Source organism: Bos indicus, chromosome 29 (assembly GCF_029378745.1).
Source record: "Bos indicus isolate NIAB-ARS_2022 breed Sahiwal x Tharparkar chromosome 29, NIAB-ARS_B.indTharparkar_mat_pri_1.0, whole genome shotgun sequence".
Taxonomy (NCBI): Eukaryota; Metazoa; Chordata; class Mammalia; order Artiodactyla; family Bovidae; genus Bos; species Bos indicus.
The window spans coordinates 32,613,991-32,634,976 of record NC_091788.1 but is presented as its reverse complement, the minus strand read 5'-3'; the positions used below and the strand labels follow the sequence as shown (position 1 = coordinate 32,634,976).

At 51.0% G+C, this 20,986-nt stretch overlaps 1 protein-coding gene across 4 annotated transcripts in view; it reads right to left on the bottom strand.

Moving 5' to 3' along the window:
- The window catches only part of FLI1 (Fli-1 proto-oncogene, ETS transcription factor), a 131,879-nt gene that overhangs the window by 40,185 nt on the left and 70,708 nt on the right, over window positions 1–20,986 (bottom strand). For all 4 annotated transcript variants that reach the window (XM_070782496.1, XM_070782497.1, XM_070782498.1 and 1 more), the window contains exons 3-4: window positions 12,181–12,335; window positions 7,998–8,201 (exon numbers count right to left, since the gene is read on the bottom strand). In XM_070782496.1, coding sequence (XP_070638597.1) covers window positions 7,998–8,201; window positions 12,181–12,335 — 359 coding nt within the window. The remainder of the gene's footprint in view (window positions 1–7,997; window positions 8,202–12,180; window positions 12,336–20,986) is intronic.

The window sequence follows — 20,986 nt, the reverse complement described above, 5'->3', positions numbered from 1 at the left end:
ACCTAGGCTTCCCAGGTAGCACTAGTGGTAAAGAACCTGTCTGCCAATGCCGGAGAGGCAAGTTCGATGCCTGGGTCAGGAAGATCCCCTGGGGGAGGAAATGGCAACCCTCTCTAGTATCCTTCCCTGGGAAATCCCATGAACAGAGGAGCATGGAGGACTACAGTCCATGGGGTCACAAAGAGTTGGACATGACTGAGCAACTGAGCCCATTCCTAAAACTGGGCTTGTTCCTCTGTTTCCAGCAAGCTCAAGAGCTTTATTTTGGAAATGTAGGCATTTTTGCCCTCCGCCTTGAGGCTCTGAAGTTTGATCCAGAGGGCTAGAATCTGTTTTTACAAAGGACGCGAGAGGCTGGACATGAGTGTTGGAGGCTAAAAAGTCTTTCTAAACAATCCTTTCCCTGATCCCTGGGACCAAGTGGACAGACTTAGGTGCCAGGGCTCCGGAGCAGGGAATGGACTGCCAGACATTCCTATTTTTAGCCTCAAGTCACGGAAGGGACACGGAGTGGAGCGCCTGCCTCACCCAGCCGTGGGCGTTTGGTTGTGTGCCTCAGAGAAATTGTGGGCCCTTTCAGGCCGGGCGACCAAGAGAACTTTGGAAGAACCATCCAACTGGCTAGAATCACTGACTCTGGGCTTGGGCGACTATGCCTTTCAGCTCTGAAACAGTTCCAGGCAAAAAAAGAAAAAAAAGAAACAGTGCAGGGATGCTGGTGGGATTGAGATAGTTTTGTGCCAAAGTGTGGCTAGGTGGAGATACTTTTAGAAAGAAGGCAGTCACATGCCTGGAATATCCGAGAACCGGATGCATTTGGTTATTCCATTCTCCAAGAAGTTGAGCACAAAGTGATTTTTACACTTCATTTAATATAGATCTTTATGATGAGAGTTCAGAGTCAGACCTGCCTCTCACCACTTGCCAGCCTGGTGACCTCCATCAATCTGCCTCATCTCTCCAAGCCACGGGCTCCTCTTCCATGAAACAGGATAATAATAACACCTACCTGATATGGTTGTTGTGAAGACTGAATACACACAACTGACTCAAGTAATACATACAACTGTTCACAACAGACCTTGGCTCACAATGAGTGTTCAAAGCACGCTAGGCACTACCACGATTATTTTTACATCCCTGCTCCCGCAGACACCACAATGACACACAATAAACTCTTTATAAAAGAGCTCGCTGGGCATTTGTCTTGTCCTCTGAAATTAGAGTTATGAATGAGTTCTGCTGCAATAAGAAGTAACCCTCTATGACTGGGAGGAGGTTACAGAAAGGAAGCAAACGTTTCGAGGGAAGCGAAAACAGTCTCCGGAGTAAGACCAAGAATGTCTGCCTCTCTGTCCCCGACATTCTCTGCCTCGGGCGGAAACCTCATGGCTGGAGCAAATAAAGAAAAATGATGGTCTCAGAGGACTGAACTGCCTGAGTCATTAGCGCAGATGCAGCAGAGAGCACGAAGCTTAGATAAACCGCATTTATTAAATTCTCCCCTTGGTGAAAGTTCTTCTTTGGGCACACGTGAATTCCACAGGAAACTCCCAGAAAGCCTACAGAAAGGGTCATTTGACCTTGGCAAAGCCTGCGTGAAATATATATTTCATGGTAACCCCGGAGAAGGATTCTACCCTGAAGACTGTTCTTGGTTCAAGTTTCCCCCCTAGAAGGAGAGGCTGCCTGCCTGCCCGTGGAGGGCTGACTCGGGGAGAGTGACCTCCTTCCCAAGGGACCAACTTTTCCTTCTCTCCTCCTGTTTTTATTTAACCAGTTTATTTAGCCAGTTCCTCAGGCTACAGAGAGTGGCAAGGCACACTCTTTCCTTAAAGAAATTCATTTAGAGGCAGAAAGGTACCCCCTGGAGCCCGGCCTTTCACTCCGTGGCTTGGGACTGTCTCTCTCCTGCTTTCGGGTCCCTTCTGTGTGCGGTGAACGCCACCTGGTCAGAGGAAACAGGCTGTGCGGCGAGAAGGGAAGCCTACGCTCTGTTGTCCTCTGCCAGATGCTTTCTCTCTGTTTTCTCACTTAATCCTCATACAGATGAGGGAATCAACATTCAGAGAAGTCAAGCAATCTGCCCAGGGTCACACAGCCAGCAAGCCCAGGAAACAGGATATCCATTCTGGTCCACCTACAAAACCTGCTCTCAGTCCGCCTCCAGGCTTCATCTAAGAGACAGGCAGCACTCACTTAGGGTGCTGGAATCAGGGCAGTGGTTGCTTTGGGGAAAGAAGGGGGGCGGGGTTGATGGAAAGGGGACACACGGGGGCTTCCAGCCTCCTCCCTGACCTGGGGGTGCTCATATGAGTGAGTGGCTTCACACTGTGATAATTCCTTGACTTGTGCATTTATGATTTTTGCACTTCTCTCTGTTCAATACTTTAATTAAAACGTCTGTTGCCTTCTCTGTTGATGACTTTATTCATGCATGCGAGCATCCACGTTTATCTATGTACTGGGGGCCCTGGAAAGCGCGGAGGGGCTGCTAATGGAACAGGCTTCCCCATGTGAAAGCACCAGGACAAAATCACTTCCCATTGTCGAGTCCATCCGTCACTGGTACAGTATTTGGGATCTGAAAGAGGATGGAAATGAACAGAGGGAAGCTCGCAGGTGTGGGGAGTCCAACAATCGGGCTTTCTTCAGCCCCTTGCCCCCCACCCCCCGCCGACAACGGACCTGGTCTTCATCTGGGGCACCTGCAGCCGAGACAATGACCGTCTGAGCGCCAAAGGCTTTGTCTCCCGCCTTGCAGAGACCCCGCCAGCCCCGCCGCCAGCCTATTGAAGCTGGGCTCCCTTTTCTCTGCGTTGCCATCAATGGCTCTGGCTGGAGGGTGCAGGTGGGGAGGGAGGAGGAAGGAGGCTCTGTGCTCGAAACAGCCTGGCTGACGGCTGAGTCTGGGGAAACCCGGCCTTTTGTTCTCCTTCACCAGTCAGACCCGGCCTGGAAGGGGTAATACTTCACCCACTTAATTGCCGGGACCCATCACCTTTGCCCGAACATCTGAGGAGGCCGGTGGGAGCGCCACAAAACGCAAAATGTGTTTTCCATTAAGTTTAAATTAAAAATGGGAATCAAGATAGATACCTTTGCTGCGGTCTCCCTGTCACCCAATATATTTCATGTCTCTAGCGCTGCCACTATTTCAAAACGCGATTTCTTAGCCTGTTTCCCAGGTCAGACGCAGATAGACAGACAGAACACGACTTGCCGTAGAATGGAAAAAGGCTCTTCTTCTGCCTCCAGCCACCCCGCTGGGGACCCTTCAGGCCCAAACTCCCCCCAGTGGCCCTGGGTCTGAATTGCCATTGGGGACAGCTCCCACTTCCTCTGAGGTCCGTCCCAATCTTGCCGTATGACACCCAATCTCATTTCCCGCAGCCCGAGACTGTAAATACAGCCTCTGCCAAACGAGGTATGCCTGCGAGAGATACTGATAGGGCCGCCTGGCGGGTCCAGGGTGTGGGGCACCCCGCGGAAGGCAGAGGGGCAGGACTGGCACCCAGATAGGTTTGTCCTAAGTGGCCTCATTCCGGGAGGCCACAGGGAAGTTTTTCAGAAAGCATTTATCTCTAGGTACAAATGAAAACAGAAAATGCTGTGGGGAAAGTGGCCTAGCCCTCCAGGGGTGTGTCTGTGTGTGTGGCCAGGGCCTGAGGCTAACCCCACAGCAGGAGAGGGAAGACCAGGCGGCCCAGGTAAGCAGGCACTCTCTATAAGGCCTGGCCTCTGACTTAGAGTGTGAGGTCGTGAGCCTGGCTGCAGCCTGGGACTCAGGAAACCTGGGTCTTAGATACCAAGCTGCTCTCTACAGGCTGGGTGCCTTTGAACCAATTTCTGAAGCACTCCAGGCCTCAGTGGCTTTGGCTTTAAAATGGGAATTTATAATCAGCTGTCCACGGTGTCCACAAGGGGGCATCTTGTCCCCGTAAAGTGGATGACACCTGGGCAGATGCGGTGTGAGCCCTGGTGTCCTCAGGGGACAGGAGAATGATCCCAAGCACTGTGGGCATCTCTCCAGACCTGTCCTCCTCCCATTTCAAGAGCAGGTGACATTACGGAGGGGCGGTATCAGGTACAAGCCACGTCGCCCGGGCTGGCTGAAAAGCCAGGGTAAGGAGAATAGGAGCCTCTGGGCAGGCCAGGCACATCCTAGCATGCTAGCCAGTGCTTAGGACACTGATATTTCTTCTCCATCATGGAAAATACATTTTAATCTGAAACTTGGTTTTTGAAATTTGAAAGTATAGCTCCTCTCCCTGACCACCAAATAAATACTCAAGCACCTTTTGTGAAAGTGTAAATATTATGTTGTTGTTGCTTAGTCACTAGGTCCTGTCTGACCCCATGGACTGTAGCCCACCAGGCTCCTCTGTCCATGGAATTTCCCAGGCAAAATACTACAGTGGGTTGCCATTTCCTCCTTCAGGGGGTCTTCCCAACCCAGAGATCGAACCTACATCTCTTGCACTGGCAAGCGGATTTTTTGCCACTGAGTCACTGGGGACCTTCTTAATTCAACCTTGTCTTTTTTTCCATTAAAGTTCAGAAAGCTCAGAGACTTCTGAGAGGTTCGACTGTTTTATAGTCTTCTGACCGAGGCTAAGTTACAAGGACTCTGACTCTCTTCCATCCACTTTCCTTAGCCCTGCAGTACTTCCTCCCTCTGTGCTGAGAAGCTCAGCTGTTTTCCTTCCACCTCCTCACCAAAGTGGAACTGTCTGAACCTTATCCCCTCCTCCATGAAAGAACAGATGACAAAACAAGAGGAATTAGCACCCATCTCCCGGCCTCTATTCGGCTGCCCGGGCCTCTCCCCTGAGGGCTGGCCTCCTTGCCTCCGCACAAAACATCCGCTGGAAACAAGACGGGGAAAACAAAGCAGTGTTTGAAGGCAAGTTGCAGGGCCCTGGGGAGTTCCCCACAGTACCGAAAGGGCATAGTCACCACAAACACGACCTCCTGCGGGGGTCTCCGTGGACCACTCACCACCAGGGGTCCCAGAGACTAGACACCAATGAAAAAGAGGCAAGAATCAAAAGTTATTTCCATGATAGGGGATCATTTTAAGCCTAAAGTCCTCAAAAGGCCTCCAGACTACAAGGCTATGCTGGGGCAAGTTTTTTTGAACCTTAATACAAGTATTTTAATTTTCACTTTTGCAGGCAGACGTGGTTTTCTATTTCTGCACAGACTCCTTTATATTTTGCTGTTTCACCCAACATTATATTCTATCTGTGGTTTGTTCATCTCCACTCAGCTCTGGGAATTTGCTCTGCTCCTAAGTTCTTTTCTGGAAATTTCATATTTTTGTTGCTTTGGGGCTATCTTTTTTAATGTCTACAAATATTCTGAGAAGGAAAGAAGAAATCCATCCTTTTTCATGCCCCGCTACCTACAACCCCCAAACCAAATTGTCTGGCCTCCACTTCTCCTCAGGCTGCTCGGCCCTCTGCTCTTTGTTATCTGCTCTCCTCTGATAGGAAGCCTCCTGAACGGTTTATCCACGACCACCATGTTTAACTCCTGGGCCTTCTGAGCAGAGGCTGGTTTTGCTTCAGCGTCTGTGGCTTGGGTTCTTCTGTGAGACGAAGTCCTAGCGAGGACCTGGGTATGTTCATGGACCCACCAGAAGGCAGGGGCTGGGATCACATGGCATGAATGGCATCTCCCCACATCAGTCAGGCCTTCCCAGGTGGTACTCGTGGTAAAGAATCTGCCTGCCAATGTAGGAGACAGGAGAGACCTGGGTTTGATCCCTGGGTCAGGAAGATCCCCTGGAGGAGGGCAGGGCAACCCACTCCAGTATTCTTGCCTGGGAAAACCCAAGGATAGAGGAGCCTGGCAGGCCACAGTATAGGATCCCAAAGGGTCAAACACGACTGGAGTGACTTAAAACGCACAGCACTCGCGTTAGTCAGAATGTGCTTACACACTCCCCATCAAGGGCATCTGAAAACTGGGCCCTTTAAGGGCCCCACAGTCACCGTCCTCACCTCTGTCCATCTCTTCCCCCACAAACAAAGAAAAGGGGCCAGCGATTCCTAGACCATCCGCTGTATGAGGCCAGGAGGTGCAGAAAGGCAGAATGGGTCAGTGTTTCTGTTTCGCTGGTGGTCTCTCCTAGTCACGCATCACGCTCAGCTTCCGTGTGCCCACTTCCACCCCTGCCCTGCCCAGCTAGCATCGCTGCAGGACTCTGTGCAAAGATTCTTTCTTAAAAAAAAAAAACCCTATAAACACTTACAGAAATACGGATTGTTAGAAAATGCTCATTCTCCAAAGCTCAGAAAGACTGGGTGGAAAATTGCCCCCGTTTTTGAAACGATCGTTTCTTGGGCTGACCTCATGTTGCAGCAAGACTCAGACATGAGGTAATTCCTCTGCTGTTAACATACACTGCATCACCCACACAATCCCACTGCCTACCAGACGCATTGGAGGGGTGACCGGGGAGCCCGGAGGCACCAGTGGAAACTTCCGAAGGCATTTTAAAAGTTCTTCGTTTTTACAGCCAGTGTGTGTTGCCCCCCAGCCCACCCCGCAGAGTGCACTGGTGCAGAAGGAGATGGAAGCTCCCAGGACTGGCGAGCTGAAGACACACCGAACATGGAAAACAAATGAAGAACTAACCCACCAGAGCCCAAGAGACCGGGGAAGCGGCCTTTAAACGCTGTCCAAGGACTTCAGTTGTACAGGGGCTTTCAAACCACCAACCTCCCTCACTGTAAGGCTGAACTCCTGCAGCCTTGGCCACAGACAGCAAACCCTGCATCCTGAGGCTGCCGGTAGATCTTCGGGCAGGGCTGACTGCTAGAAAACCCCTTGTAGAATGAACCACATCTGTTCTCCTGTATCTTCTGCTTCCCCATCTTAGTACCATCTTTTCTGGTCACAGAACAATCCTTTGGTACTTGGGGTTATTGATGTTCCACCTGCTTGGGGCTTTCCTGGTGGCTTAGATGGTAAAGAATCTGCCTGCAATGCGGAAGACCCAGGTTCAATCCCTGGGTCGGGAAGATCCCCTGGAGAAGGGAATGGCTACCCACTCCAGTATTCTTGCCTGGAGAATTCCATGGACAGAGGAGCCTGGTGGGCTATACAGTCCAATGGACTCACAAAGAGTTGGACATGACTGAATGACTTACACTTTTCTGGTAAAGAGTTAAGGCTGAGGTTATTAGTGGGTTTCAAAAATTCTGTTCCTATCTCTGTGTATATTTCATATCAGATGAAATTCATATCAAATTGACGGGGCTTGGTTTTAGAAAATCCTTGTACTGGATAAATCCTTTGGACAACTGTGCCTTTTCTTTTACAAATTCTCCCTTTCCAAAGCTCTTTTCCTTCTCACTCTGCCAGGAGAGTCTCCAACAGATCCTAACCCATCCGTAGCATTTGCTACTCTTCCTGTTTAGCTGAGAAGAGTGTATCGGTAACAGCGGGCAGTGCCAGAGAAAACCCAAGAATAAGAAGAACTTCATGTGTAAATATTCAAAAAAGTAAACCCGTGAACCTAGAATTTTGTAGAAACTTGAAATCATTGCTCAAGATAGAACCAGCCAGGGCATCCATCTATTTCTAATGTGAGGCAAAGTAGTTTCCAGAAAGGGATTCTCATGGGAAGGGTGCGACCAGCCTCCAGCAGACTTGCCCTCAACACACACACACATGGCTGCAGTTCCCTAGTTTTTCTTCATATTTTGTTTTCCTTCCTTTGACATGGCAGGACAGGGTCAGCCCCCTCGCAGGGTCCCTGGGAGCCAATGTGACCTTAGCAACTTGACACCCAGAGGTGTCACTACTATAGCACCCACCCAGCATAAACTGAGGCAGGGACCCTATCTCCTTGCCCTGGGCTGTCACTATGGGAACCAGTCTGCATCCTGAGCGGCCAGGCAGAGTTCTCTCCAGCCCTGGGGACTTGGCGCTATAGCCTCTGGGGGTGTTTCGCTACCCAGAAATGTTAGGGACCGGGCACTTACTTTCCCTGAGGTAGGTGAGATGTGACAATAGCACTTCCGTGTTGTAGAGGGAGGTGGCTCGGAGGAAGTCCTCCTTGTTCAGTTTACACAGTTCCTTGCCGTCCATATTCTGAAAGAAAGACGTGTCGATCTCCATCAAACCGTACTCCTTTATCGCCCACTCCAGCCACTGCCGCACGTGCTCCTGTGTCCACAGCGTGGGGTCTGCAGGAGAGACAGGCTGTTAGCAAGGCTGCCAGAGGCAGGGCTCCTCCCCTTCTCTGTCTGTCTCTTCTCTCTCTCCCCACCTCCACCTTTCTCCCATCTCCTCCCTCCTCAGTGCCCCTCCTACAGAGGGAAAGCGGTCCCCCCACCCCCGCCCCAGATGGTCCTCCCAGAACACGCATCTGGCGCCATCGCATCTGGTGCAGCCTGAACCACTTAGCGCTCTGAAAAGGTTCTTAGACGGTAACTATGCACCCAGATAGGATGTTCTCTTTCAAGTCTTTGGAGGGCAACTGAAACCTCTGCCTGAGAAATCATGGCATCAGAATGAAAATAAGCCCAGTTGCCTAGAGCAGGGACCAACGGCTCTGGAAAGGGCCACCATCCATATCTTAAGAACATCAGTGAGTTCATGAAGCAACAGCAATCTCTTCTATGGCTGCAGAAAAGACGGGCCTGCACACTTAGACTGCAATTCCATCTGTGCAGGTGGAAAACCCAGTGGTGTTAAGTCTTCAGCTTAACTCCAACCTGGATTTTCTCCTTTTAGGGACAGTGGTACTAAAAGCTCTTTAAAATCATCCCCCCAGAGTTTTTAGGATATTTGAATCCCCAAAGAAGGGAAATGGTGTTGGACGGAGAAAATGTTTTCACTCTTGAGGATAAACAATGTAAGCGCTGAGGTCCTAGAACCTCAAGGTATTAGATCTCCACTTGGGACCCTCAGACTCTTTCCTAAACAGGTGTGTGTGTGTGGTAGGGGGAAACGTGTGTACTCTGAGCGCCGTGATGAGTTCTAGCAGGTTCCACAGTAGGTGGAACCCTTATATCTTGTCACATATCACAATTTGATAACCAGCTCTCTCCTTGGCACCTAATTATTAGAGATAATTAGCTAAACCAACAAATAGTTAAACATGCTCATCACAGGAAGACCCATGCCCAGGAAAACTCAGGCAGGAAAGCACAGAATTAAGCAACAGATTTTTGTGGTGGCAGTTTGAGGACTGGTCGGCAGAAGGGGTGACTGTGAATTTGCAATCATGGAAGGTTTCCTGGAGGAGGGGAGGAGACTTAATAGTAGCCCCTAGCTTCTACTGAACCTGTTTTATTAGCCGGCTATTTGGTAGGAATATCTGTGCTACCACCTCACTTTCTCATTCTAAGGGTCTGTTAAGGCTCTTGGTAAAAATGGGAGCAGGTTTGGATGATTAGGAAGGGCCGTGGGGAGAGAAGCAGGGTTCATGCTAAGCACCCAATGCCCAGAAACTTGTAACAGTCCAGACTTTGAACACCTCCTAGGTGCCCGCTGCTTCAAGTGTGCTATTTTTTACTCATCAAGAATACCCTGAAAAATGGCTATTTTCATTTCGAAGGTGGGAAGTGGAGTCCTGAAACATTAAGTCCTCAACCTGACCTTTAATCCTAGTATGAGCCAGGGTTCGACTGAAAGCCTCCCAGGCCTGCACTTAGCTGAGGGTCCCTGCACCCTAAGTCTCCTCCCCTCTCACCATCCTGTCTTAGTTCATTCAGGAGGTGCTTTGCCATCACTTCCAAAAGCAGAGCCACTCAGGGCTACATTGTACAAGTCTGGATCTCTCTCCCTCTCTGAATCTCACATAAACTTCTTGCTTTGTTTCACTCTTTTACTCTCCAGGAACAATTAGGCATGGACCATTGGTAAATGGACATGATTTTGCACCATTTCAGAATTCTAAAGGAAAATGTCCTGGGGGAACCTGGATTATGTCACATATTATTTCATCAGCTCGCCTCTGCTTCTCCTAATTTCTCACTTTGAATATCCAAGGCCTCCAATTCAATTTTACACTGTAGGCTTTATTTATTTTATTATTTCCGCCCTTGCTTTGGGCTCTATCACAATATTATTTCTCTCCCTTTACAGCACAATGAATTATAAATCTTCCACTCCGGAGCGTGCTAAGCTCTTCCAAATGTATTTCCTGGATGATTTAGTCCTAGTTTCTTCCCATCTGAACTTGGAACTGGTGATGAACTAGGGCCCTCGTTTATGCTTGTCTTCAAATCCCACCATAAATCCAATGGGTTGTTCCACCGATGTTTTATGGCCTTGATTTGTGAGACTTTCTCTTATGTCTAGGAGGCTGGCCAGGAGGAAGCCAAAACGTGTGAGGATAATGCTGCAAGATCCCGCCAGGAGTAAAGTAATGAAGTGAAGCCCTGGCTAGCAGATCCATGACACGAAGTGCTTGGAACATTTTTTGATGGGAATTTATGCTATTTTCACTATTACTGCTCTGGTGACCTTGGCCCCCTAAGACTGCCACCTTGATTATCTTTTCAAAAGTACTTCAACACTACTTCAGAGTTGAAGGGTCAACCAGTCTGGTCATTCCCCTCCCTTCTTTCCCCTATCTTCTCCCCAAAGTGACTTCGGAAATGAAATGCTGTCAACATTTGGTTCAGAGACAACCTCTGGCCCCCTAACTCTTCTGTCTTCAAGATTTCCTCCCTATGTTGGCCACTGTTGAGAGAAGCGGGGGGCGGCGGGGGGGGGGGGGGGGCAGGGAGAGTTTGGTTCCAAGTGAGCAAAGGCTTGGAGAGGCTTGGCTCCAATGTGGGGAGTCCAGAAGTTTCTCTCCAGGCCAGTTTTAGTTCAGTTTCATTTCTGCCTTCTCTCTATGAGAAGGGAAAAGGCACAGTTCTCTTGGCTCTCACAGATGCACCTGAGCTAAACATTCCTAGCTGGTGTCCCGAGGGAGGGGAGATCAGCTACAGATGCTTCTTTCTCGATGTTAGAGACAGAAGTAACATCACAAGGATGAAGCTGTTTGCACGGTGCCCAGCACCAGGAGGCACTCAGTATACGGAGCTATTCTTCCTCTTCCTCTGGGAGGCCACAAGTTTATGGAAGAAGGAAATAAACATGCTTTATGAGCAGTTTTCAAGTCCTGCAGGGCACAGAGACGTTCCTAAGAGCCCAGCCCTCCCGTCTCCCCTGTCCCCACCCCTCCTGCCCCTGCCACCTGGAGTCTGGCCTGGAGCACAAGCATGTGTCTGCAGTCCTAGGAGATGGTGACACACAGCTTCCCATGGAAAGGAAATACAGAGGGCCGAGGACGGAGTGGCCTGTTACAGAACCACACCTTCTAGACCGACCCGCAAATTCCTCTGGATTACCTCAAAGGGACATCTAATCCTTGGCTTTCATTCACAACTGCATTTACACGTTCCCAAATGGAAGGGGTTCGCCTTTCGGGTAAACTTATTTTGGTAAGTCATTGACTGCCTCAAATTTGAACACTCTGGCTCCTTCTACCTGGCACGGACTCTACACGGGGTAGTTTCTCCTCCCTTTTCAACAGGCAGCTGAGCTCGCCAGCCGAGGCCAGTGTCCAGCCAGCACACAGAAGGCCTGAACAATGATTTTATTTTCTGTGACCAACAGCACCGATACCTAGGAAAAATAGCCTATTTTTACAGAATGACAAAGCGTGCTACACACATGTTCAGGCACTCCTTTTGTTAAATATAGTCGTTTCTATTTTGGACCTGGAAGAGATGGCTGTAATTCTGGAAAGGTGGGACCCTGCGGATGCCAGGAAGTGCATGCCCGATGGACAGGACAGACCTCCGGGCCACTCTTGTCCTTAAAGGCAAGGGTGGGCACGTCTGGGTGTTCCCAGGATTCCTTTGGGGTTCAGAAGATCTTGCCTCTCCTCTCTCGGCAGGCCTTGTCCGTGGAACCAGGCACTGAGGGTAGAAAGTGTGATGTGACCTGTTGAGGGCGGGGCTTCCCGAATCTGTGCGTCAGGGTTCCGGTGACATTTGGGAAACTGTCATGGAGGGTGGCCAGGGAAGAAGGTGCAGCTTTCCCAGGTAAGCATTTCCATAGAGAACAGGGTACCAGGTGAAGATGTAGATGCCCCTCCCCAGGACGACGAGCTCAGAAGACTGAGGACGTGGGTGGCACCCAGTGAAAGGGTTCCCAAAGTACCTGCGGGGACGATGACCCTCCTCTCGTTGGTGGTCATGTTGGGGGGAGGGGGGCCGTTCTTCTCGTCCATGTAGCTGTTGTAGCTCATGGTGTTGGACTCGCCTCCGCCCACGAGCTTGCCGCATTTGCTGACACTGCAGTCCACCGGAGACTCCCTGGAGCGAGAAGAGACAAAGCTCAGGGGAAGGCATCAGTGTCACCGTTGCCACTGCCACCAGAGCATCCGTGGAGCCTCTGCCCAGCCCTACCGGGTGGGACGAGGGCGATGGGGGTGCTGCTGACGCTGCCTTATTTCTATCCACACGGCCACTAGTTTTCTCCAAATCCCAGCCCAATCCTATAATTACGGTACTTAAAGACTTTCTGGCAGCGTCACAGCCCTCAGACTGGAGTCTGGACCTCTGAGTTCAGCTCTGCCTGCAGCTGACACTTTTAGCCTTGTTGCCAGGCGACCTACCCTCCCCAGGCGCAAGCACTGGACCTAGCTCCCGGACAGGCCTCTCCCCACTCCCACTGCACCCTGTTTCGGCCATGGCTCTAGGACTTGTCACACTGTGGGATGGTTAGCCTGGCAGGTGCCCTTCCCCTGGCTGGATCAATGCCATGGCTTTTTTTTTTTTTTAACCTCAAGTATCCTGTAATAGTGGGCTTCCCTGGTGGCTCAGCAGTAAAGAATCTTCCTGCCAGTACAGGAGACTCAAGTTCGATCTCTAGGTTGGGAAGATCCCCTGGAGAAGGAAATGGCAACCCTCTCCAGTATTCTTGCCTGGAGAATTCCATGGACAGAGCAGCCTGGCAGGCTACAGTCTACGGGGTTGCACAGTCAGACACATTTGAGCAACTAAACAACAACAGCAATCCTCAATAGTGCCTTCCAGAGGGGCTGAACAGTCATTGAGCCCTGAATCACTCTTTACTATTGCATGTGTATCATTTCAATGTGCTTCTCATAGAGTGTTTGAATCTCCCCATCACTCTCCAGGTCAGACATGACAAAGGTTAACACCTCTTTCCTATGGTTAAGAAAACCAGAGAAGTACATGGTTAGCCCCTGCTATTTTGCAACATGGGAGCATAGGGCTTCAGTTCAGCAAGGAGCATCTATCGTCTGGAGACAGAGCTGACATCTCCCTTGTGGCCACCTGGTGCCTCAGCAGGCTGGCAAAACACACCACCTACCCAGAGCCTGGGGTCACAGACTCTCCTGGTGTGCCTAGGGCAGTGCTATCCTGCCCTGCCACTTCTGCTCAGCCACTCCCCCAGTGCCAGGGCCGAAGGAGATGACTAGAGACCAAGGAGAGGCTGCGGCTTTCCCACCCACCCTCCCGGTTGCCCAGAGCAGGAAGCATCAGTTCTGGCAACCTGGGAGACAGTCAGTCTTCACAATAGCTCCAAACCAGGCCCTCAGACCCAGGAGTTCAGATAAGGTTCAGATTACAGCCGGCCAACTCTGGGCTGCAGAACCTACAACGGTTTTCCAGAGGTCTGGCCGCTGCCCTCCCTCTCTCTGCTGTGGGCAGGAACAGACCATGCTGAAGCCTAAAGGAGCAGGCGAGGAGCAGGGTTGTGCCAGATGGACCCGCCCGTCCTGAAAAGGCAGCAACACGGAGGGCATGCAAGCAATGGTCCCTGAGCCCGAGAGGAGAGGGGAAGGAGGGTGGGGACACGGCAGGGGAAGGGGGAGGCCAGAGCACATTCAATAAAGAAAATTAAATGAATTTGTTTCTTAATCTGAAAGGAAAAAAATATTGAAGATCACTTATCATAGCTGGGAGATAAATGCTCCACTGAGATATTAGAAGTCAGACGGTAATTTTTTCCTGATGTCTTACAGAGGGGAACAAGGGCTGAAAATGAAAATAAGATGTATAACTTACACATGTTAGAATTTAAGGTTTTACTATTCGCCTACTGTTTTTCCAGGCAGAGAACCAAGAACCAGCCGTCGGAGCCCCAGATTGTTGAAGGTTTAATGTCCCCATGGCAGTCTGAGGGGCGGCAGTAGCACTTCGGGGCTTTGCACCAGGGTTTGGCCCTTTGGCTTCTGCTGGAGCAGGACTTGGCCTGAGATGAAGCAGTCCCGGAAAGACCCCGGTCCCGCGTCTGAGCTGAGCTCTGGTGGAGCTGGCCGGGTCCCCCTCACCCTAGTCCAAGCAAACCACAAGTGGGCGCATGCGCACACAGGCGCCGACGCCACCGGTGCAGGCACACGCACACGGGCACATACGCTAGCCGTGCAGGAGCGCACACACACATGCACGCATGCACAGGCCCGCAGCCGCACACACACACACCACCTCCACCACGGCCTGGCAGCCTTCCCCAGCATACTTGTCCACTGTGAAACAACCCAAGTGCAGCCGAAGTTGGGAGGATTAAGTTGGCCTTTAACCAAGACAGCAACGTTTTCACTGGCTGGGAGAGGCCGTGCAGAGGGTGGGGCTGCACACGCTTCCCCCGGCTGGGCAGACGGAGAGCACTTTTCTGTGAGGGGGCGGTGTCTGGGGTTGGGGGGAGTGCTGGGGGGGCGGGGGGGGGGCGGGCGTGGCGGAAAGGGACTTGCCCTCCGTGGGCTGCATCTCTCTTTGGGAACAGCGGAGAAATAGATGAGTTGTGAACATTCTTTTCCACCATCAGCTGGGCCTCTGAGGATTTCTTAGCCCAGAAGAGAACTCTGGCCACTCAGAGGTGAGAAGTCGAACCTCAGAAAGCATCGCAGTGAAATGGCCCCTTATGCCATCGGCACCGCAGGGCAGAGCCAGTCACTGGTATCAGGAAGAGAGAAAAATAAAAATGTGAATAAAGGAATCGTTTAGTAAAAGCTGCCTGGTACCTCTCCCGGTAAGGAGTCTGAGCAGCGTGGTGAGAAAGGCGCCTGCTGGGTGGGGGGTGGGGGGGCCCTGGGGAGAAAGTCTGAACAGCGTCAAGCCTGGCCCTTCCAGCTAGGGGCACCGCTGGGGTCGTCCAGTGGTGGGGCCTCTTCGTTTTGGGCCCACAGAAGCTCCCACAATTCTGTGCCCTCCTCTCTCTCCTGCTCCCGGGCAGGGCAAGGTGATCTGCTTGCCCACTGCCCACCTGCTTGGGTGCTTGTCCTCTGGAACAAGGCTCTGTCTTTGATCCCAGACTCTGCAAAGGGGCACCCTAAGGGAGACGTCCTGGCCGTCACCCTGGACCTCTGCCTTGTGCAGGCCGGCCCTCCTCTGACTCCTAGGAGAGAAGGAAGGAAAGCCATGCCTTCCCCATCCACCTGCCCACCCCACCTCCACTCTGGGGTTGCGGGACTTTGCGCCTGGGCAGACAGCACAGGCCTCCCAAGAGCCGAGCCAGCTACTGGAAGGAGCCAGGAATACAGGTGAAGCACAGCATAAAGGCTGCTCTTAAACGAGGCAGCTGGCGCCTGTGGAGAGGACTGATGAAAACAAGGGGGGCACGCATGGAGCGGGGAGGCTTTGCCATTCAGCCCACCCACTCTGCTGCTGACTTGTATTGAGACCTGCTTACAGCTAGCATGGGGCTGGGGTCTGCAGGCAGCTGACAGCATTGGGACAGGTGACAGGAGGGCCAGGGGCTGCCACATGGAGCGAGGAGGAGGTGGTGGCTCTGAAAGTGTAACTCAGAGCATGTCCTGCTCAACCATGGCTCAGAAAGCCACACTTGGGAGGCCACAGCAAGGGCATGTGGGCCCTGCAGCCTAGTCCTTTATTTTCACCGAAGGACATAAGGTCTTTGCTCCTCTGGTTTTATTTCTGTGTTCAGGGATCATTGCTTTAAAAAGACGGCTGCTGGTTTCCAAAAGTGCCTCATGGACTGTCAAGCAATTTAAAACACAATGAGAAATCTTGAGCATTTGGATAACAGGAGATTTCAAAGACCTTGCCTAAAGATTGTTGTTGTTGCTCAGTTGCTAAGTCATGTCTGACTCTTTGTGACCCCATAGACCGTAGTCTGCCAGGTTCTTCTGCCCATGGGATTCTCCAGGCAAGAATACTAGAGTGGGCTCCCATTTCCTCTCCCAGGGGATCTTCCTCACCCAGGGATCAAGCCTGCGTCTCCTGTGGCTTCTGCATTGGCAGGCGGACTCCTTACCACTGAGCCACCAGGGAAGCCCAGTTACCTGAAGATAATCCCATTCAAATATGTAAACATCTTTTCTACCTTCTGGTTCAACTGAGAGCAACTTTACTCAGAGTATGGGATCTAGACCCACAGGTCTGCAGCCCAGGCTTACAGTCAACGGATACCTAATGTTCACACAGCTAAAAGGAGGTCCCCAGGGCTATTGGAGCATTAGCAATATCTGGTGTGCCTTCTACATCACGTGCATACTGCGGAAATTGCGCCAATCTGTGTTGTCTTTAGGATTTCTGTAGGAGCCATGCAGAGACGTGTGTATGTGACCTTTTTGCTTTTGAAAAGGAGATGCAAAAGCAAACTTCAAGAAATCACCCATAGCAAAGCTCTCACTCTAACCTGTACTTAGTAGATGCTCACAGCTTCTCCAGAACCCTGAGTACCCCTCCCACTCAGCTTTCTGCCTGACAGGCTTCTCATTGCAAGGTGCAGAGTGTTAGGAGGCAGTTTAGCATGGGACTGTGTAGTCAGAGGCAGAAGTGAAGGGTGTGTGAGGCTCGTCCTCCTGTGTGTGGATGTTAAGTCTGTAGGTGTCTAATAAGGGCATTGGATCCTGCTGGCCAGGCTAGGCAGCATCAGGGCAGACTAACAGTGAACTCTGGTCCAGCAACTCTGGCAAGCGAGTCTTGGCCATTCCCCTCCGTAAGTTGATATTTTTTTTTTCCTTCATGGGATGTTTTCCCCCAAACCCGTGGTTGAGACAGGATGCAGCTGAGAGTTAGTTGCAGACCACAGCTTGGATCATCTTGCTGAAGTACATCCAGCACAGAGCCTATGGGTCACACCGTTTGAAGAACAGTTCATGGTAACAGATTCAACCACAAGCGGAAGGTAGGGAGAAAGGGGGCAAACCTGCCCCAACGTGGGCAAGATCGAATTTCTGTGAGCTCCTTGGATCTCGGTCTCTCCACCGGCGTGGATGACTTACTGGCAGCATCAGAAGCAAGAAGGACCTTGTAGCATTCGGCGCACAGAATACCTCCTCTAGAGACATAAATATCTGTAGGGTCTCTGATAAGCATCAAGTAACTCAGAATTCCAAGTTATCGAAGAACATGGGGAGAATTCACCGTGAATCATGAACAGAAGAGAGAAACACATCTTTGGGTACTTTGTTGATCTGCTAGGGCAGCTATAACAAAGTGCCACCAATGTGTTAGTGGCTCAGTCGTATCCAACTCTCTGCTACCCCACGGACTATAGCCCACCAGGCTCCTCAGTCCATGGAATTCTCCAGGCAAGAATACTGGAGTGGGTTGCCATGCCCTCTTCCAGGGGATCTTCCTGATCCAAGGACTGAACCAGGGTCTCCTGCATTTCAGGCAGCTTCTTTACAGTTTGAACCACCAGGGAAGCCCTGAGTCGGTCCAAAACATTCTAGCCCAGCCCTGTCCAGTCGAAGGGGCACATACATAATGTAACATTTTCTAGTAGCCACATTTTTAAAATAAAAAAGGTAAAATTAATTTTAATAATATATTAAAATATATTAATTCAATACAGCCTGAAGATGATCATTTCAACATCATCAATATAAAAAAAATAATTAATGATGTATTTCACTTTTTTCCTACACTGAGTCTCCTAAAGCCAGTGTATTAACACACACATCAAGCACATGCCCATTTTGGATAGGTCATATTTCAAGTGCTCCAAAGCAGCAACTGTGACCAGTGGCTACTGCCTTGGACAGCATAGATTCAGTGTATGAGCCAAGAAATCCCAAGTTTTATACTCTGTTTTTTTTAATCTGAAGTTAGGAATTATCTTCTGCATTAAAAGCACATCATCAGTGCTACTGAGAGGACAGAAGCACAGCGTGGCAGGTGAGAGATTTAATTAGGGAGGCATCTGCTTCATCACGCTGGTTCTTTGTTGCGTGATCCAAGAATGTGATCTGACCGGGCTCCATCCTAAGCAGAGACATTTTTTTCTGAAAACCCTGGCTCCCTGCTGCCCACTCCAGCTTCCATGAGAGCGCTTAGGAGATGTTTATGAGGTGCTGGTGATGTCTAGACCTAGCCTGCCTGATTCTCAAGGGTCCACTGCATCATCTTGGTTTCCCAGAGGGACGAGGGGACATCAGTTTATGAACCTATGCTGTCACCAGCTCCTGGCCCTGGTCAAGACCGGCAGATCAAAAGCAGGGGCTGCTTTGTGAAACCAGAGCCAGGTAAATACTACGTGTGGTCTCTGGGGTCTTCACGCAGCTCCCCTCCAGCTGGTGTCTGGTGTGATGGGAGAAGCCTCGGTGGAGCTGGTGAGGAGGTTCTGAAAACTGATTTCTCTGGGCGGGACCTCCTCTGCCCAGGATTCATATATGGCAGTGCTTGAGGCTTCCCTGCAGCATAAGCCATTAAAGGATTTTGAGCAAGACAGGTAAATGTTTTGAAAAGAAGACTCAGGCTGCTGTCTGATGAGGAGACGTCAGAAAGGCAAGAGGAGGAAGGGGAAGAAGGAGGAGGCTCCCAGATGGCCTAGAAGGAGAGGTGCTGCTGGCATTGATGGGTGGGCGGTGGAGGTGAGTGGTGCTTGGACTCAGGCTCCGGCTTGTCCAAGGGTGAGTCTGGACTGTCAGCAAGCACTGGGAGTGCCGTGGTCAGGCCCATGTGGGAGGCCTTGCTGAATGCTGTCCACATGTGGGGTGGGTGCAGGTGGGTGGGGAGGGGATAGAAAGAGTGGCCACGGGGCCAGGATCAGAGAGCTGGGATGCAGGGCCAGCTCTACAACTTTGAAAAGGATTCACTGCACCTTTGAATCCTTAGGCAAGTCATTTACCCCCTCAAAGCCCAATATGCCTCTCTAGTTGTTCAGTCGCTAAGTTGTGTCCGACTCTTTGTGAGCACATGGACTGCAGCACGCCAGGCCTCTCTAGGTCAAGATGTAAATACAATATGGACCTCATGGGAGGCAGATAGACAGCAAATGGTGATGTGGAAAGATTGACAAACTCTGACTTCCCTCCACAGAGAGTGAGTCAGTACCCTCGTTATCTCTGTGGAGGGACTCACCAGACGGGCTCCTGGCTCAGAACCCCTAAGCCTCCCTGAAATCCTCTATGCCAGAAAGGTGGCTGGGATCCCAGGGGCTGGTGTTGCTTAGTGGGGTTGTAGTGTGGTGGGGCCAGGTGTATTCACAGGCAGCTCTGAGACCAGGACCTTCCTGGGGGGGGAGTTCCCACCACACGAGCACCCCCTTCTCTTGCTTTTAGTCTTGTCTGCTCCTTGACCTCATCTGCCAGCACAGGTAGAACTCGTTAGTGATGATGCCCAGGTCTAAATTCCAACTGCATCCCCTAGTAGTATCTGATCTGTTTCCAGTAACTCATAGTGTTTATCCGATGTCCTACTTACTGATGGCTCCTGATGCATCTCACAGGGTGCTGACATCCTTTCTCAAAGCACTTCCTCCTCCCACTCCTCTGGGTGCCACTGGCACCATCCTTCTTGGAAAACACCCAACCTTTGCTAATCTTCGATTCTTTCCTTGCACAAACCCCCTTCCCACCCACCCCCTGCCCCCAGTGCAATATTTATCAACCTGAGTCCTGTTAATTATCCCTTTGATATGTCCCTCATGTGTCTTCCCCTTTTCGTTTCCACAATCAGTGCCATGACTCTAGTTCCGAATTTTTGTAATTTTCTACCTGTAATATTTCACTAACTTCTTATCTTTCTGACTCTCCCCTCCCCACTCTCTATATACAATGATGCCCAGCTTTCAAGTGTTCAGTCACAGGTCTGATGATGTTCAAATGTCATGTCAAATCGGCATCTGCACATGGAATAAATTCCCTGTTTTCTTAGCCAGCCAATCAGGGCTCCCTTGGTCTCTGTTTTTATCTCCCTGTGCTTGCCTGATGTTTCGTGAACTAGACTAAGGTTTTCTCAGCTTTCAAACTTCACTCGTGACAGTCACCCTCAGAATAGCCAGCACTTTCTGAGTCCTGGGACGGGTCACTTCCTGGGCCCTGCCCTGGGACACTTCTACAGTATCAGGGTCAACCCTCGTAACAAGCCTATGGGAAACTGATGCTCCAGCCGTGCAGAAAGGAGGCAGCTGGTCCTCAGAGGGAGCAGTGACTGGTCCACAGGCAGAGCCCGGACTCCAGCCTGGGCCCCCCTGGCCCCCCGGTGTGCTCTCCCTCTCTGTGGTCCTCTCCTGTCCATCTCTATGATCAAAGTCTTACTGGCCCTGGGCAGCACTGAGTCCCAACCCACTTTCCAAGTGTGCCCTCCCTCGCACAGGGAGCCCTCAGATTTGTTCATCTTTGTCATCATCCTAGACTTTAAATCGAAGGATGGTTTGTTCATCTTTGCTCTGATGAGACCCACCCAGAGAGGTCAAGTATCTTCAACAAGAAACAGAAGAGTATCTTATTACTGAATTATCCCCAAGAGGGGCAGTGCCTGGGCCTGACATAAAGCAGGTGTTACAAAAGTATCTGTTAGTGTCATGGGCCTGAGGGCTGCTTTGGGGCCCAGAGAACTAGAGGCCTTCCTGGCTCTGTGCCGCCCCACCTCAAGGAGCCCTCTCACCCCAGCTCACTAAAGCCTGGCTCAGTCGCCCGGCCCAGCACCAGAGGTCCGTCTGCCACAGACACACTTCCCTCCAGACCTCTGACTCAGGCCCAGGCTTCCAGCCTCCCCCGGCCCCATCCCGGCAGCACGGGTCC